Here is an 18,623-nt window from a genome sequence, read left to right as displayed (position 1 = left end):
TATGACGGTGTGAGTAGAGCATGTAGTCACGATGGATGAATGTGACGGTGTGAGTAGAGCATGTAGCCATGATGGATAAATGTGACTGTGTGAGTAGAGCATGTAGTCACGATGGATGAATGTGATGGTGTGAGTAGTGCATGTAGCCATGATGGATGAATGTGACGGTGTGAGTAGAGCATGTAGTCAAGATGGATGAATGTGACGGTGCGAGTTGAGCATGTAGTCACGACGGATGAATGTGACGGTGTGAGTAGAGCATGTAGCCATGATGGATGAATGTGATGGTGTGAGTAGAGCATGTAGCCATTAGGATGGATCGGACGGTGTGAGTACAGTATATAGTCACACTGGATGAATGTGACGTGTGAGTAGAGCATGTAGTCATGATGGATGAATGTGACGGTGTGAGTAGAGCGTGTAGCCATGATGGATAAATGCGACTGTGTGAGTAGAGCATGTAGTCACGATGGATGAATGTGATGGTGTGAGTAGAGCATGTAGCCATGATGGATGAATGTGACGGTGCGAGTAGAGCCTGTAGTCAAGATGGATGAATGTGACGGTGTGAGTAGAGCATGGAGTCACGATGGATGAATGCGATGGTGTGAGTAGAGCATGTCACGAAGAATGAATGTGACGTGTGAGTAGAGCATGTAGCCACGATGGATGAATGTGACGGTGTGAGTAGAGCATGTAGCCATGATTGATGAATGTGATGGTGTGAGTAGAGCATGTAGCCTTTAGGATTGATCTGACGGTGTGAGTACAGCATATAGTCCCACTGGATGAATGTGACGGTGTGAGTAGAGCATGTAGTCATGATGGATGAATGGAACAGTGTAAGTAGAGCATGTAGCCACAATGGAGTGGGATTGTGTGAGTAGAGCATGTAGCCATGATGGATAAATGCAACTGTATGAGTAGAGATGTAGTCACGATGGATGAATGTGACGGTGTGAGTAGAGACTGGAGCCATGATGGATGAATGTGATGGTGTGAGTAGAGCATGTAGCCATGATGGATTAGGATTGTGTGAGTAGCGCATGTAGCCACGATGGTTGAATGTGACGGTGTGAGTAGAGCATGTAGTCATGATGGATGAATATGGCGGTGTGAGTAGAGACTGGAGCCACGATGGAGTGGGATTGTATGAGTAGAGCATGTAGCCACGATGGAGTGGGATTGTGTGAGTAGAGCATATAGCCATGATGGATGAATGTGGCGGTGTGAGTAGAGACTGGAGCCATGATGGATGAATGTGACGGTGTGAGTAGAGTATGTAGCCATGATGGAGTGGGATTGTATGAGTAGAGCATGTAGCCACGATGGATGAATGTGATGGTGTGAGTAGAGCATGTAGCCACGATGGAATGGGATTGTGTGAGTAGAGCATGTAGCCACAATGGAGTGGGATTGTGTGAGTAGAACATGTAGCCACGATGGAGTGGAATTGTGTGAGTAGGGTATGTAGCCATGATGGATGAATGTGGCGGTGTGAGTAGAGACTGGAGCCACGATGGATGAATGTGATGGTGTGAGTGGAGCATGTAGGCTTGATGGATGAATGTGACGGTGTGAGTAGAGCATTTAGCCATGATGGATGAATGTGACAGTGTGAGTAGAGCATGTAGCCACGATGGATGACTATGACGGTGTGAGTAGAGCATGTAGCCATGAGGATGGATGTGACGGTGTGAGTAGAGCATGTAGCCATGATGGATGAATGTGACGGTGTGGAGTAGAGCATGTAGCCATGAGGATGGATGTGACGGTGTGAGCAGAGCATTTAGCCATGATGGATGAATGTGACGGTGTCAGAGCATGTAGTCGGAGTGGGATTGTGTGAGTAGAGCATGTAGCCACGATGGATGGATGAATGTGATGGTGTGAGTAGAGCATGTAGCCATGAGGATGGATGTGACGGTGTGAGCAGAGCATTTAGCCATGATGGATGAATGTGACGGTGTCAGAGCATGTAGTCGGAGTGGGATTGTGTGAGTAGAGCATGTAGCCACGATGGATGGATGAATGTGATGGTGTGAGTAGAGCATGTAGCCATGAGGATGGATTTGACGGTGTGAGTAGAGCATGTAACCACAATGGATGAATGTGATGGTGTGAGTAGAGCATGTAGCCACGATGGATGAATGTGACGGTGTGAGTAGAGCATGTAGCCTCGATGAATGAATGTGACGGTGTGAGTAGAGCATGTAATTTAATTTAATTTATTTAACATTTATAAAGCGCTCACACAGCCCACAGGCATCGAGGCGCTGTTACAGGAATTGTTTGTTTTTCTTAGTTGTGTAATTGTGTTGTTTTTTTTTGTGTGTTAGTTACGTATTTATAACGCGCGTAAACACCCAGAGGTTTCTAAGCGCGGACCCGGGGATCGAACCTGTTGTTGCTTCGTGTCGTCTTGCTTTCAAGACGCGCACGCTGCCGCTGAGCTATCCTCCCGTGAGGATGGATGTGACGGTGCGAGTAGAGCATGTAGCCATGATGGATGAATGTGACTGTGTGGAGTAGAGCATTTAGCCATGAGGATGGATTTGACGGTGTGAGTAGAGCATGTAGCCATGATTGATGAATGTGACGGTGTGAGTAGAGCATGTAGTCACGATGGATGAATGTGACAGTGTGAGTAGAGCATGTAGCCACGTTCAATATCTGTGACGGTGTTAGTAGAGCATGTAGCCACGATGGATGGATGAATGTGACGGTGTGGAGTAGAGCATGTAGTCACGATGGATGAATGTGACGGTGTGAGTAGAGCATGTAGCCATGATGGAGTGGGATTGTGTGAGTAGAGAATGTAGCCAAGATGGATGAATGTGACGGTTTGAGTAGAGCATGTAGCCACGATGGATGAATGTGACAGTGTGAGTAGAGCATGTAGCCACAATGGATGAATGTGACGGTGTGAGTAGAGCATGTAGTCACGATGGAGTGGGATTGTGTGAGTAAAGCATGTAGCCATGATGGATGAATGTGACGGTGTGAGTAGAGCATGTAGCCACAATGGATGAATGTGACGGTGTGAGTAAAGCCATGATAGAGTGGGATTGTGTGAGTAGAGCATGTAGCCACGATGGATGAATGTGACAGTGTGAGTAGAGCATGTAGCCACGATGGATGAATGTGACAGTGTGAGTAGAGCATGTAGCCACAATGGATGAATGTGACGGTGTGAGTAGAGCATGTAGTCACGATGGAGTGGGATTGTGTGAGTAAAGCATGTACCCATGATGGATGATTGTGACGGTGTGAGTAGAGCATGTAGCCACGATGGATGGATGAATGTGACGGTGTGAGTAGAGCATGTAGCCACAATGGATGAATGTGACGGTGTGAGTAGAGCATGTAGCCATGATGGAGTGGGATTGTGTGAGTGGAGAATGTAGCCACGATGGATGAATGTGACGGTGTGAGTAGAGCATGTAGCCACAATGGATGAATGTGACGGTGTGAGTAAAGCCACGATGGAGTGGGATTGTGTGAGTAGTGCATGTAGCTGGCCGCGGTGGATGTCTGTGATTCTGTGAGTAGAGACTGGAGCCCTGAGAGTGGGAAGTGACTGTGTGAGAGGAGGGCTACATACCGCTCTCTGGTTGCTCGCGTAGTCGATGCCCAGGGTGGTCATGGCTCGGATGATGGACAGGATGGACTGCAGAATGTTCCCGTAGATGATGGATTTAAACTCCAGGCACTCCTGCTCCGTGTATCCATCCTGGTGGATAATCCTGGAGAGGGAAAGGAATGACCCACAGTCCTCAGTGGTGAGCTCTCCTGCTCCATCAGTACATTGCAGCCCTGGGGCTGGGCTTGCACTTCCGGCTGTAATGTCATGTGGCCTGTATGCTCGCCTGATCCCTGCAAGGTGTCGTGTGGTGTCCCTGGGGTTGTGGCTGCGTGTGCTGTGCTCTTCTGTGTGCTCAACCATTGCATTATGATTGCATGGTGGGTTTTTTGTGCTCTTGACCACTTTGTCTGATTTGTAGTTGTGGGTGAGTTGCTATGTTCTCCCGTGTGCCTGTGCCCATTATATGTGCTTCTCTCGCCATGCCTGGTAACATAGCTCAGCGGGTTAAGCGCGCCCTACAGCAATCTGTGTGTGATCTGCACGTTTGAATCCCAGCAAATCCAACTCAGCCTTTCATCCTTACGAGGTCGATAAATGAGTATCAACTTTGTTTGGGTGAAAATGTGCTTTGCACAGCGCTTTGGAAAAAGCGCTATATAAATGACAAATCGTTATCATTACATGCTGTGGAGTGAAGTGGCCTCTGGTGTTCAGGCTCACAAGGAGCCTGGAGTTCCGTGCTGCCGTCCACAACTCCACACACCAGTGGTAAGGGAAAGAGGCAATGGGAGCGGAGGACGGCAGTGACGGGGAAGGCCGTGGAGACTGAGGAGCGGCGAGGCTCCCCTGGAGAAGGCAGACATCAGAGTGCAGAGAGAAGAGGAGACATGGAAGCAAGAAGCCAGGGAGGGCACGGGGCCCGTGCCAACACCCTGTGCTTCTGTGAGGTGGGGTGACCTGCAGAGACGGGCCGGGGGGTGTAGACTGGAGAGGAACTGCGATGAGGACACAGAGCACCCAGGGCCGGAGCGGGGCTACATGAGCTCATGCCGCGGGGAGAAGGCTGGGGATGAGGAGTGTGAGCCCGAGGCCAATGGCGGAGAGAAGAGAGGAGAGACTGCAGAGGAGGGGTGGGGGCAGCAATCTCGGGAGGAACTCTCGGGTGGGGGTTCAGTGGCCAGCATAACGGGCAGAGAGATGGTCACTGTTTGAGTTAGGAGCAAAGCCCCACGAAAAGGAAATACGAGGGTACGAAGAGGCGGAAGGAGGTTCCCGAGGCCCAGGCCCCAGGAAGGTCTCCCTGGTGGGAGGGGGCCAGGGCAGGCCCCAGGGAGATCTACCTGATGGGAGGGGGCCAGGGCAGGCCCCAGGAAGGTGTACCTGGTGGGCAGGCCCCAGGAAGCTCTACCTGGTGGGAGGGGGTTCCAGAGGGCCACATTAGGCCCCAGTAAAGTCTACCTGGTGGGAGGGGGTTCCAGAGGGTCAGGCCAGGCCCCAGGGAGATCTACCTGGTGGGAGGGGGTTCCAGAGGGTCAGGCCAGGCCCCAGGAAGGTCTACCTGGTGGGAGGGGGTTCCAGAGGGCCACATTAGGCCGCAGTAAAGTCTATCTGGTGGGAGGGGGCCAGGGCAGGCCCCAGGAAGGTCTAGCTGGGGGGGTGGGGGGGGGTGGCAGGGCAGGCCCCGGGAAGGTCTACCTGGTGGGAGGGGGTTCCAGAGGGTCAGGCCAGGCTCCAGGGAGGTCTACCTGGTGGGAGGGGGTTCCAGAGGGTCAGGGCAGGCCCCAGGGAGATCTACCTGGTGGGAGGGGGTTCCAGAGGGTCAGGCCACGCCCCAGGGAGGTCTACCCGGTGGGAGGGGGTTCCAGAGGGTCAGGCCAGGCCCCAGGGAGGTCTACCTGGTGGGAGGGGGTTCCAGAGGGTCAGAGCAGGCCCCAGGGAGATCTACCTGGTGGGAGGGGGTTCCAGAGGGTCAGGCCAGGCCCCAGGGAGATCTACCTGGTGGGAGGGGGTTCCAGAGGGCCACATTAGGCCCCAGTAAAGTCTATCTGGTGGGAGGGGGCCAGGGCAGGCCCCAGGAAGGTCTAGCTGGTGGGAGGGGGCCAGGGCAGGCCCCAGAGAGGTCTAGCTGTGGGGGCAGGGCAGGCCCCGGGAAGGTCTACCTGGTGGGAGGGGGCCAGGGCAGGCCCCAGGGAGGTCTAGCTGGGAGGGAGGGGGTAGCAGGGCTGGCCCCAGGCAGGTCTACCTGGTGGGAGGGGGCCAGAGCAGGCCCCAGGAAGGTCTACTTGGTGGGAGTGGGCCAGGTCAGCCCCTGGGAAAGTCTACCTGGTGGGAGGGGGCCAGGGCAGGCCCCGTGAAGGTCTACCTGGTGGGGGTGATCCTGGGAAGGCCCCAGGAAGGTCTACCTGGTGGGAGGGGGCCAGGGCATTCCCCGGGAAGGTCTACCTGGTGGGAATGGGCCAGGGCAGGCCCCAGGGAGGTCTACCTGGTGGGAGGGGGCCAGGGCATTCCCCGGGAAGGTCTACCTGGTGGGAATGGGCCAGGGCAGGCCCCAGGGAGGTCTACCTGGTGGGAGGGGGCCAGGGCAGGCCCCAGGAAGGTGTACCTGGTGGGAGGGGGGCAGAGCAGGCCACAGGGAGGTCTACCTAGTGGGAGGGGGACAGGGCAGTCCACAGGGAGGTCTACCTGGTGGGATGAGGGCCAAGGCAGGCCCCAGGAAGGGCTACCTGGTGGGAGGGGGCCAGAGCAGGCCCCGGGAAGGTCTACCTGGTGGGAGGGGGCCAGGGCAGGCCCCTGGGAAGGTCTACCTGGTTGGAGGGGGCCAGGGCAGGCCCCAGGAAGGTCACCTGGTGGGGGGGGGGAGGGCACGCCCCCGGGAAGGTCTACCTGTTGGTGAGGGGTTCCAGAGGGCCAGGGCAGGTCCCACCCCAGAAGGTCTACCTGGTGGGAGGGGTTTCCAGAGGGCCAGGGCAGGCCCCAGGAAGGTCTACATGGTGGCAGGAGGTTCCAGAGGGCCACTTCAGGCCCCAGGAAGGTCTACCTGGTGGGAGTGGGCCAGAGCAGTCCCCAGGAAGGTCTACCTGGTGGGAGGGGGCCAGGGCAGTCCACAGGGAGGGCTATCTGGTGGCAGAAGTCTCCAGAGGGGCACAGCAGGCCCAGGAAGGTCTACCTAGTGGGAGGGGGCCAGGGCAGGCCACAGGGAGGTCTACCTCCTGGAAGGAGGTTCCCGAGGGCCAGGGCAAGCCCCAGGAAGGCCTACCTGGTGGGGGGAGCAGGCATGCCCTGGGAAGGTCTACCTGTTGGGAGGGGGTTCCAGAGGGCCAGGGCAGGCCCCAGGAAGGTCTACCTGGTGGCAGGAGGTTCCAGAGGGCCACTTCAGGCCCCAGGATGGTCTACCTGTGTAACGCTCACCTGGTATCCACGGGGACGTCACTCAGCTTGTTCTGACCTCTTACGATCTCGAACCCTTCCCGGGAGTATACTCGACTGGAGACTGGGCCTGAAACACAGGATTGGTAGAGTTTAACTCCCTATTGTCTCTGTGTGCTTGAACCCCTTCTTCCCTGGGGTCCAACCCCTCCCTTTGATCCACAGCTCACCTTGTTTTCTTGGAAAGTGTGCTCTCCATCCTGATTTCAGCGCAAGGGTGCGTTGAATGATGCGGGCTCGTTGCTGTCTAGTTACTTCACTGGAGTCCGACAGGTAAGTATAATGAGTCTTTTGAACAGTTCTCTAACTTCGTTCCTTTCCTTCCTTAGATAATGGCCGGCGTCTGGGGATGGCGACGTGCTGCTGAGATGAGTAGTGCTGAAGGTGAGTGAGAGCGCGATGCGACCCTTTCGTATTTGTATTGAACTGAGTTATTTTTCTGTGTCTTTTAGGTGCCGCGACGTTTCAGCGTGGCTGCCGGTTTTGAAGAAGAAATGCGGTGAGTAAGCGTGGTATGCGGCGCCTCTAGATGTTTCCACGCTAACCTGGAGTGTCTTTTCCCTGTGCAGATGGATGAGAAGTTCCGGAGACAGAGTTCCCCCAGAGCGGCTGGGATTCAGGTAAGCGTTTGAAGCTCGTACAGTCTTTAAAAAATAAGCAAAGATTTGCTGAATGCTTACTAATGCCTTTTTTCTGTTCTTTTCCCTTTTCCTTAGGAAGCAGCGTGCCAGGATGGGAATGACACCGCCGAAGATGCCTGCAGAACAGAAGGAGGGATGAATGATGGGCAGAAGCGCCGCAAGGTGAGGCTGTTCCTAACGGTGTTCTTGTTCTTGCAGGAGCTGAGCACAGAAGAAAGATGCAGGGCTACTGGAGACCGATCCGAACACGGTGAGTGTCACGCTGCAGGTGCAGAAAACACAAAGCATGTTTCTCAGCCTGGGCGTGGCTTAAATACTCTCTGGGTATCCCAGGTGTCTCTGGGCTGAACCACAGCAAAACGATTAGACTGCACATGCAGTTCTGGGAACCGAAATATGTGGGGGCATCCATCTTGTCCCCATCAATGCACTAGAAGTCCAATCCCCAATGTTATCCTATGGGAGTGAGTGAGTCTGGTGCCACAAGCGCCAAGTCTTTTGAGGGATGGAGAGGCCCTTGAGGGCCATGTAGGTGATCGTGGCCTGGCCCCAGCCTGACATCTTGGAGGGCTGGGGACATGAGGGGCAGGAATCATGACAGCACTCCCCCCCACCCCCAAGGCCCCTCTCAAGGTGGCTCTTCTGTCTGGTCCTGGTTTGTTTGGATGGTTTTGATGAAATCGTCTAAGCAAGCGAGGTGCATGGATGTACTCACAAGGCTCCCATGTCCTGTCTTGTGGACCATACCCCTTCCAGTCTACTAGGTAGTATAATTTGGATCTGACGTACTTTGAATCCAGGATGTCCTTGACTTCGAATTCTGGCTGGCTCCCCGGCGACTACTACTGGCTGCGGTGGCGTTGCTACCCTGGTCCCAGGTTGAACAGGTTTAAGGAGAGACATGTGGAACACAGGATGAATCTGCATGTTTGACGGCAAAGCTAGTCTGACCGCCACAGGATTTATCACAGAGGTGACGGTGAATGGACCCAGGTATCTTGGAGGGAAAGTTCGGGTTCCTTTAATGGATAAGTGTTTAGACGCCAGCCAGACTTTGTCTCCCACTTGGTAGTTGGGGGCCTTGGCTCAGTGTTGATCAGCAAACTTCTTTTGGCGATTCTTAGCTTGAAGTAGGTGTTCAGCTGCGCTTTTAAAGGTTTGAGAAATGGTCGTGTGCAAGGTTTTGACTGCTGGCATTTCCAGGGTTGTAGGAACGTCCAACTCAGAAGTACGTGGGTGTCTGCCATACATGGTATATCAGGGTGTCTGCCCAGTGCTGGTGTGCAGGGAATTATTATAAGCATATTCAGCTATCCATAATAGGTCGAACCAGCTTCCTTCAGCTTGGTGTAACATGCAACGCAGATACTGCTAAAGCTTCTGATTTGTCCTCTTAGGTTGACCATCAGTTTGGGGATGGTGACTGGTGGATAGCCGGATGTCGATCTGGGCCAGAGAGCAGCATTTTCTCCAGAAGTTAGATACGGATTGAGTACCTCGGTCTGAGACCAAAACTGAAGGAAACCCATGGAGCCGTACGATGCCTTCAGGAAATACCTTTGCCAGAGTGGAAGCATTTGGGAGCCCCTTAAGAGGAATGAAATGTGCCATTTTTGAAGATAGGTCCACGACAACAAGAATAGTGTTAAACCCTTGACTGGGTGGTAAGTCAGTAATAAAATCGAGGGACAACGTGTGCCACGGTGCTGGTGGGATTTCCAATGGTTATAATAGCCCAGCCGGTTTCTGCTTTGATGACTTGTTTTGAGCACACCCTCCACAAGAAAGGATGAATTGGATAATGTCTTTACGCCACGTGGGCCACCAATAATTCCGTTTTACTGTGGCTAGGGTTTTAGCGATTCCGGGGTGGCCCTCGATCAAGGAGTCATGATAACCGGACATGACTTGTTCTCGTAGTTCTTGGTTTGGTAAAAATAAACGATTCCTGAAGTAGGGCAACTGATCTTTTATCATGTAATGTTCTCCTTGTGCACTCCACGCTTGTAATTGCTCCAGACTCATCAGGTTTTGGATTTCTTCATGTAATTCTTTCTGAGTTATGGTTGCTGTGATTCCTAGGAGCTTGTCACTCGGGGAGATTGCTATTGGGTCAGGGGTCTGATACCCTTGCTCTTCCACCCCCATACGGGAAAGGACATCGGCCTTCCCGTTTTTCACCCCTGGTCGAAATGTAATCACGTAGTCATATTCAGCAAAAAAAAAGAGCCCAACGTAGTTGTCGTGAGGATTGGGCCTTTGCTGTTTTTAGGTACTGGGGGTTCTGGTGGTCAGTTATTACGGTGATTGTGTGTCTGGCGCCCAAGAGGTAGTGCTGCCATGCCTTAAAGGCTGACTTAATGGCCAGGAGTTCTTTGTCTGTGATAGCGTAATTGAGTTCAGGGGGTGTGAATTTACGTGATCAGAAGGCAACAGGGTGTAACTGGCCCGTTTCGGGGTCCTTTTGTGAGAGGATGGCTCCCATAGCCATGCTTGAGGCGTCCGTTTCCACCAGGTATGGGAGATCACGGCGAGGGTGGCGTAAGATTGGGGCAGATGTGAATCTGGCTTTGAGTTCCTGGAAAGCTTCCTCGGCTTCTGTTGTCCACTGGAACATTGTGTTGCTTTTCCTTAGCAATGACATGATGGGATGCACGATTTGTGAAAATCCTGGGATGAACCGGCGGTAGAAGTTTGCAAAACCCAGCATACTTTGAACCCGCTTGAATGAATTTGGGGATGGCCATTTCAGGATAGCATCTACCTTGTGTACATCCATTCAGATTCCATTCGGGCTGAGAATAAATCCCAGGAATTCCACCTCAGAGACGTGGAATGAGCACTTTTCGAGCTTGGCGTAGAGCTGGTGTTGACGGAGTTTCTCCAATACGGATCGGACGTGATTAACGTGGTCCTGCTTTGATGCGGAATATACTAGAATATCGTCGATGTACACAAGAGCACAGACATCAATCAATTCCCGTAGGACATCGTTCATGAAGTATTGAAATGCTGCAGGCGCGTTGCAAAGGCCAAAGGGCATTACTTGATATTCGTACAAGCCGTATTTGGTTCGAAAAGCGGTTTTCCATTCGTCCCCCTGTTTTACGCGAACAAGGTGATATGCACCCCCCCACAGGTCTAGTTTTGTGTAGATTTGGGCATCTTTGACTTGATCAAGCAATTCAGGGACCAGTGGCAGGGGGTAACGTTTTTTTTTACGATAATCTGGTTCAGTGCGCGATAGTCGATGCACGTTCTCAAGTCCCCCTCCTTTTTCGGTACGAAGAATAGAGGACTGGCTGCTGGAGACTTCGAGGGACGGATGAACCTGTTGGCCAGATATTGGTCAAGATAGGCCTTCAGGTGCTGGTTTTCTGGTTCCGTGAGTGGGTAAATTCGCCCACAAGGGATTTGTGCGCCGGGTATCAGGTCGATTTGGCAATCGTATGGTCTATGCGGTGGCAGGGTATTAGTCTGTCCTTTCTGAAAGACATCTTGAAAGTCCTGGTATTCACTTGGTAGGGTGCCGATTGCCATAGTCGCAAGCATGGAGGTTCTGGTGTCTATTGGTGTTTTCTCTTGGCGATAACGTGTGGGCGCAAGTCTCGGGAAAGGCCAATTCTTTTGCTCGCCAATCGATTAGAGGATTGTGAGCTACCAACCATGGCATTCCCAAAATCAACCGAAACTGTGGTGCCTTAATGAGGTCGAAAACGATAGATTCTTGGTGTCCATCCTGGCACAGAAGGGTTAAAGCTGCAGTGCATTGGGATACTGGACTAGAAGCTATTTCCGTGCCGTCGACAGTGGTAACAGTGTCGGTGGTTGATTTAGGGTGTAACAGAAGCCCCATCTTTGCCGCAAGATCCTGGTCGATGTAATTCCCAACGGCTCCACTGTCTATGTACGCTCTTACTGCGTGTATCCAAGATGGTTGATGGTGATTGATCAAGACCACAGATGGTGCAAAATGGGAGGTCTGTAATTCACTTTCTTCGCTCGACAAGTGGACCCCTACACTTGCCGGGCTGGGGAGTTTCCTGATTCCTTGATGGTATCTTCCTTGTCCGTGGCCCCTACCATCCTCCTCGGTGGCTTCACAGGGCACTCTTTAAAGAAATGACCTGACCTTCCGCAGTACAGACATAACTGCTGCTGTCTCCTTTTATCCCTTTCCGCTTTAGTCAAGGGGGATCTGACCCCACCGATTTGCATTGGTTCTCCTGAACCTTCCGTTGTGCAGGCAATATTGTCCTTTGAAAGCATATACATAGGGCGAGGGTCCGGTCTGGTTCGATCTGCTCTTCGGTCCTGCAACCTATGATCCAGTTGAACAACAAAGTCAATGAATTCTGAGCAGTCTTTCGGGGTGTTCACTACTTGTGTGAGAACAGCTTTGAGCTCCCCCCCGCAACCTCTGATGAAATAACGTGGTTCTTTTCTCCACTGGCCATTCTGCTTCAACTACAAGTCTATTGAACGTGGCTATGTATGTTAATAGGTCTTGATTTCCCTGGCGTAGGGACAGGAGTTCGTTGACTAATGCCTGCCCATGAGTACGCCGGGTGAACAGCTTTTCCATCTCATGCTGAAAGCCCCTGAAGTCATGCAGCAAAGGATCGTCTTGGGCCACAAAGGGTACAGACCAGTCCGCGGTGCTACCACTCAGGTAACATAGCACAAAAGCGACCCGTGATTGGTCATTCGGAAAGGCCCCTGGCCTACAAAGGAAGTGCAGGCGGCACTGGTTCATGAATGTTGCAAACCTCTTGGGATCCCCCGTAAATCGTTTGGGCGGGGCCAAGGGAACTGCCCCAGGAAGGATTATCTGAACGGGATTGGCTGATGGCGCTGGCATCGAGGGCATGCTTCCCGGCAATGGTGCATTCCCTGCTTGTGACTGGAGAAGTTGCCGGCTTAAATCATCAGTGCGTTCTTTGCCTACTATCAGCTCTCACCTCAGGGTGTTGGTCTCCTGCCTGGCTGCATGTACTTCGGAACGTAGCTACCCCAACATGTGGGCTAACTGGTCCGTTTCTGACGTTTCCATGACACCCAGGTGGATTTTGATGAGAGTCTTTGTGTTCTGTAACACTCACCTGGAATCCACGGGGACGTCACTCAGCCTGTTCTGACCTCTTACGACCTCAAACCCTTCCCTGGAGTCTACTCGACTGGAGACTGGGCCTGAAACACAGGATTGGTAGAGTTTAACTCCCTATTGTCTCTGTGTGCTTGAACCCCTTCTTCCCCGGGGTCCAACCCCTCCCTTTGATCCACAGCTCACGTTGTTTTCTTGGAAAGTGTGCTCTCCATCCTGCTTTCAGCACAGGGGCACGTTGATTGATGCAGGCTTGTTGCTGCCTAGTTACTTCACTGGCAAGAGTCCGACAGGTAAGTATAATGAGTCTTTTGAACAGTTCTCTAACTTCGTTCCTTTCCTTCCTTAGATGATGGCCGGCGTCCGGGGATGGCGACGTGCTGCTGGGATGAGTAGTGCTGAAGGTGAGTGAGAGCGCGATGCGACCCTTTCGTATTTGTATTGAACTGAGTTATTTTTCTGTGTCTTTTAGGTGCCGCGACGTTTCAGCGTGGCTGCCGGTTTTGAAGAAGAAATGCGGAGAGTAAGCGTGGTATGCGGCGCCTCTAGATGTTTCCACGCTAATCTGGAGTGTCTTTTCCCTGTGCAGATGGATGAGAAGTTCCGGAGACAGAGTTCCCCCAGAGCGGCTGGGATTCAGGTAAGCGTTTGAAGCTCGTACAGTCTTTAAAAAATAAGCAAAGATTTGCTGAATGCTTACTAATGTCTTTTTTCTGTTCTTTTCCCTTTTCCTTAGGAAGTGACGTGCCGGGATGGGAATGACACCACCGAAGATGCCAGCAGAACAGAAGAAGCGATGAATGATGGGCAGAAGCGCCGCAAGGTAAAGCTGTTCCTAACAGTGTTCTTGTTCTTGCAGGAGCTGAGCGCAGAAGAAAGATGCAGGCCTACTGGAGACCGATCCGAACACGGTGAGTGTCACGCTGCAGGTGCAGAAAACACAAAGCATGTTTCTCAGCCTGGGTGTAGCTTGAATAGTCTCTGGGTATCCCAGGTGTCTCTGGGCTGAACCACACCCAAAAGACTAGACGGCACATGCAGTTCTGGGAACCGAAATATGTGGGGGCATCCATCTTGGCCCCATCAATTCGCTACAAGTCCAATCCCCAATGTTATCGTATGGGAGTGAGTGAGTCTGGTGCCACAAGCGCCAAGTCTGACTCCAAGTTGGTCTTTGGAGGGATGGAGAGGCCCTTGAGGGCCATGTAGGTGATCGTGGCCTGGCTCCAGCCTGACAACTTGGAGGGCTGGGGACATGAGGGGCAGGAATCATGACAACCTGGTGGGAGTGTGCTCGGGCAGTCCCCGGGAAGGTCTACCTGGTGGGAGGGGGCCAGGGCAGGCCCCAGGAAGGTCTACCTGGTGGGAGAGGGCCAGGGCAGGCCACAGGGAGGTCTACCTGGTAGGAGAAGGCTCAGTGGAAGGTCAGGGCAGGCCACAGGGAGCTCTACCTGGTGGGAGGGGGCCAGGACAGCCCCCGGGAAGGTCTACCTGGCGGGAGTGGGCTAGGATAAGCCCCTGGAATGTCTACATGGTGGGAGGGGGTTCCAGAGGACCAGGGCAGGCCCCAGGAAGGTCTACCTGGTGGCAGAACGTTCCAGAGGGCCACATCAGGCCCCAGGAAGGTCTACCTGGAGGGAGTCGGCCAGGGCAGTCCCCGGAAAGGTCTGCCTGGTGGGAGGGGGCCAGGGCAGGCCCCAGGAAGGTCTAGCCGGTGGGAGGAAGCTCAGTGGAGTGCCAGGTAAGGCCACAGAGACGTCTACCTGTGGGGGGAGTAGGGTAGGCCCCAGGAAGGTCTGTCTGGTGGGAGGAGGCTCGGTGGCGGGCCAGGGCAGGCCACAGGGAGGTCTACCTGGTGAGAGGGGGTTGCAGAGGGCCAGGGCAGGCCCTAGGAAGGTCTACCTGGTGGGAGTGGGTCAGGGCAGTCCACGGGAAGGTCTAAATGGTGGGAGGGGGCCAGAGCAGGCCCCGGGAAGGTCTTCCTGGTGAGAGGGGGGGCAGGGTAGGCCCCAGGAAGGTATATCTGGTGGGGGGGCAGGGTAGGCCCCAAGAAGGTCTACCTGGTGGGAGGCAGCTCAGTGGAGGGCCAGGGCAGGTCGCAGGGAGGTCTACCTGGTGGGAGGGGGTTCCAGAGGGTCAGGGCGGACCCCAGAAAGGTCTAACTGGTGGGGGAAGGCTCAGTGGAGGGCCAGGGCGGGCCCCGGGAAGGTCTACCTTGTTGGAGGAAGTTCCAGAAAGCCTGCATATAGGCAGCAGGGAGCAGGAGAAGGGCATGGTGGTTACTGGAGCCTGCAGGGAGGAGGGAGGTGACTCCTCAGGGTGTTTGGAAGGGCAGCTCCTGAGAATGGGGGAGCCAGGGTAAGAGGCATTGGTGAAAGAAGGCCGTCCTGTGTGTGGTTATTTCTTTGGGGAAGACCCTGTTTATACTGCAGTTGGCCCGTCCCTGTATCTTGTCTCTAGTTAAACTCTGAAGCTGTGAGTAGCTCGCCTCGGCTGCTTCTTGATCCCAAATGTCCCATCTCTGGCATAGCCTTGTTTCGTGGTGAAGCTGAAGAGGGGGCTCCTCTGAGGGGTGTAAGGCAGATACGTATGATTTGCTGGTGTGGGGGTGCGTTCAGAAGTTCCCTGGCCCGACCTGTCCTTTATGTCTTGCAGGACCCCGAGTGCTCTTGAGATTTCATAGTTAGCTGTTGGGGTGCTTTAATTTCAGAAGTCTTTTACTAAGCATACTTGTGCATTTCTTTGAAGTTTACGCCCATAAGCCGAAGATTTGAGTATTGAACTCAAAGCTGTGCTCTGGTCATCGACACCCGGAGTATGAGTGTTTGGTTTGCGGGGTCTTGAAGCACGGATGGGCCTGCTGTGACCGTGGTTAGGAAGCCTGACAGTGTCTTGGGTGGGGAATGGGGGTCGATGGTAGATTGCCACCCTCCTGTGTTTTCATGAGTTCTGTGGTGAGTGTTGTCTGCTTGAGGTCTAAACTAGGAGCTCTACAGTGAGTACTTGTGTTCCAAATGTGGTCCTCTATATTGGATACTTCTGTCCTAGTTTGGGTGCCCTTGAGTGAGCACTCCGGAGTGCTGTAGTGAGTGTTTGCGTTCTTTTATGGTTTCTTCTGTCCTAATTTAGGTGCCCTTGAGTGAGAACTCTGGTGTGCTGTAGTGAGTTTTTGCATTCTTGTATTGGATACTTGTGTTCTATTTTGACTGCCCTTGAGTGAGCACTCTGGGTGCTGTAGTGAGTGTTTGCGTTCTTGTATGGGTATTTGTGTTCTAGTTTGGGTGCCCTTGAATGAGCACTTCTGGTTGCTGTAGTGAGTGTTTGGTTCTTGAATGTTTACTTGTGTTCTAGTTTGGGTTCTTTTCAGTGAGCACTCCGGGGTGCTGTAGTGAGTGTTCGCATTCTTGTATGGGTACTTCTGTCCTAGTTTGGGTGCCCTTGAGTGAGCAGTCCGGGGTGCTGTAGTGAGTGTTTGAGTTCTCGTATGGGTACTTCTGTCCTAGTTTGGGTGCCATTGAGTGAGCACTCTGGGGTGCTGTAGTGAGTGTTTGTGTTATTGTATGGGTACTTCTGTCCCAGTTTAGGTGCCATTGAGTGAGCACTCTGGCGTGCTGTAGTGAGTGTTTGCGTTCTTGTATGGGTACTTCTGTCCTAGTTTGGGTGCCATTGAGTGAGCACTCCGGGGTGCTGTAGTGAGCGTTTGCTTTCTTGTATGAGTACTTCTGTCCTAGCTTGGATGCCCTTAAGTGAGCACTCCGGGGTGCTGTAGTGAGTGTTTGCGTTCTTGTATGGGTACTGCTGTCCTAGTTTGGGTGCCTTTGAGTGAGCACTCCGGGGTGCTGTAGTGAGTGTTTGCGTTCTTGTATGGGGATTTGTGTTCTAGTTTGGGTTCTTTTCAGTGAGCACTCCGGGATGCTGTCGTGAGTGTTTGCGTCCTTGTATGGGTATTTCTGTCCTAGTTTGGGTGCCCTTGAGTGAGCACTCAGGGGTGCTGTAGTGAGTGTTTGTGTTCTTGTATGGGTACTGCTGTCCTAGTTTGGGAGCCCTTGAGTGAGCACTCCGGGGTGCTGTAGTGAGTGTTTGTGTTCTTGAATGGGTACTTCTGTCCTAGTTTGGGTGCTTGAGTGAGCACTCTGGGGTGCTGTAGTGAGTGTTTGTGTTCTTGTATGGGTACTTCTGTCCTAGTTTGGGTGCCCTTGAGGGAGCACTCCGGGGTGCTGTAGTGAGTGTTTGCGTTCTTGTATGGGTACTTCTGTCCTAGTTTGGGTGCCTTTGAGTGAGCACTTCGGGGTGCTGTAGTGAGTGTTTGCGTTTTTGAATGAGTACTTGTGTCCTAGTTTGGATGCCCTTGAGTGAGCACACCGGGGTGCTGTAGTGAGTGTTTGCATTCTTGTATTGGATACTTGTGTTCGCTCTGGGTGCTGTAGTGAGTGTTTGCGTTCTTGTATAGGTACTTGTGTTCTAGTTTGGGTTCTTTTCCATGAGCACTCTGGGGTGCTGTAGTGAGTGTTTGCGTTCTTGTATGGGTACTTCTGTCCTAGTTTGGGTGCCCTTGAGTGAGCACTCCGGGGTGCTGTAGTGAGTGGTTGTGTTCTTGAATGGGTACTTCTGTCCTAGTTTGGGTGCTTGAGTGAGCACTCTGGGGTGCTGTAGTGAGTGTTTGTGTTCTTGTATGGGTACTTCTGTCCTAGTTTGGGTGCCCTTGAGGGAGCACTCCGGGGTGCTGTAGTGAGTGCTTGCGTTCTTGTATGTGTACTTCTGTCCTAGTCTGGGTGCCCTTAAGTGAGCAGTCCGGGGTGCTGTAGTGAGTGCTTGCATTCTTGTATGTGTACTTCTGTCCTAGTCTGGGTGCCCTTAAGTGAGCACTCCGGGGTGCTGTAGTGAGTGTTTGCTTTCTTGTATGGGTACTTGTGTTCTAGTTTGGGTGCCCTTGAGTGAGCACTCCGGAGTGCTGTAGTGAGTGTTTGCGTTCTTGTATGGGTACTTGTGTTCTAGTTTGGGTGCCCTTGAGTGAGCACTCCGGGGTGCTGTAGTTAGTGTTTGCGTTCTTGTATGGGTACTGCTGTCCTAGTTTGGGTGCCTTTGAGTGAGCACTCCGGGGTGCTGTAGTGAGTGTTTGCGTTCTTGTATGGGGACTTGTGTTCTAGTTTGGGTTCTTTTCAGTGAGCACTCCGGGATGCTGTCGTGAGTGTTTGCGTCCTTGTATGGGTATTTCTGTCCTAGTTTGGGTGCCCTTGAGTGAGCACTCAGGGGTGCTGTAGTGAGTGTTTGTGTTCTTGTATGGGTACTGCTGTCCTAGTTTGGGAGCCCTTGAGTGAGCACTCCGGGGTGCTGTAGTGAGTGTTTGTGTTCTTGAATGGGTACTTCTGTCCTAGTTTGGGTGCTTGAGTGAGCACTCTGGAGTGCTGTAGTGAGTGTTTGCATTCTTGTATGGGTACTTCTATCCTAGTTTGGGTGCCCTTGAGTGAGTACTCCGGGGTGCTGTAGTGAGTGTTTGTGTTATTGTATGGGTACTTCTGTCCTAATTTGGGTGCCCTTGAGAGAGCACTCCGGTGTGCTGTAGTGAGTGTTTGAGTTCTCGTATGGGTACTTCTGTCCTAGTTTGGGTGCCCTGAAGTGAGCGCTCCGGTGTGCTGTAGTGAGTGTTTGCGTTCTTGTATTGGATACTTGTGTTCTATTTTGGCTGCCCTTGAGTGAGCACTCCGGGGTGCTGTAGTGAGTGTTTGCGTTCTTGTATAGGTACTTGTGTTCTAGTTTGGGTTCTTTTCCATGAGCACTCTGGGGTGCTGTAGTGAGTGTTTGCATTCTTGTATGGGTACTTCTCTCCTAGTTTGGGTGCCCTTGAGTGAGCACTCCGTGGTGCTGT

General features: G+C 52.8%; 1 protein-coding gene across 1 annotated transcript in view; it reads right to left on the bottom strand.

Annotated features, from left to right (window-relative positions):
- The window catches only part of GNAT2 (G protein subunit alpha transducin 2), a 220,771-nt gene that overhangs the window by 154,050 nt on the left and 48,098 nt on the right, over positions 1-18,623 (bottom strand). Inside the window, exon 3 of the mRNA XM_069632997.1 lies at positions 3,605-3,746. Within this exon, the coding sequence (XP_069489098.1) occupies positions 3,605-3,746 (142 nt within the window). The remainder of the gene's footprint in view (positions 1-3,604; positions 3,747-18,623) is intronic.

The sequence above is a fragment of the Ambystoma mexicanum genome, chromosome 13, assembly GCF_040938575.1.
Source record: "Ambystoma mexicanum isolate Mex_15411 chromosome 13, UKY_AmexF1_1, whole genome shotgun sequence".
NCBI classification, from domain to species: Eukaryota; Metazoa; Chordata; class Amphibia; order Caudata; family Ambystomatidae; genus Ambystoma; species Ambystoma mexicanum.
This window is presented reverse-complemented; position numbering and strand designations above follow the sequence as displayed.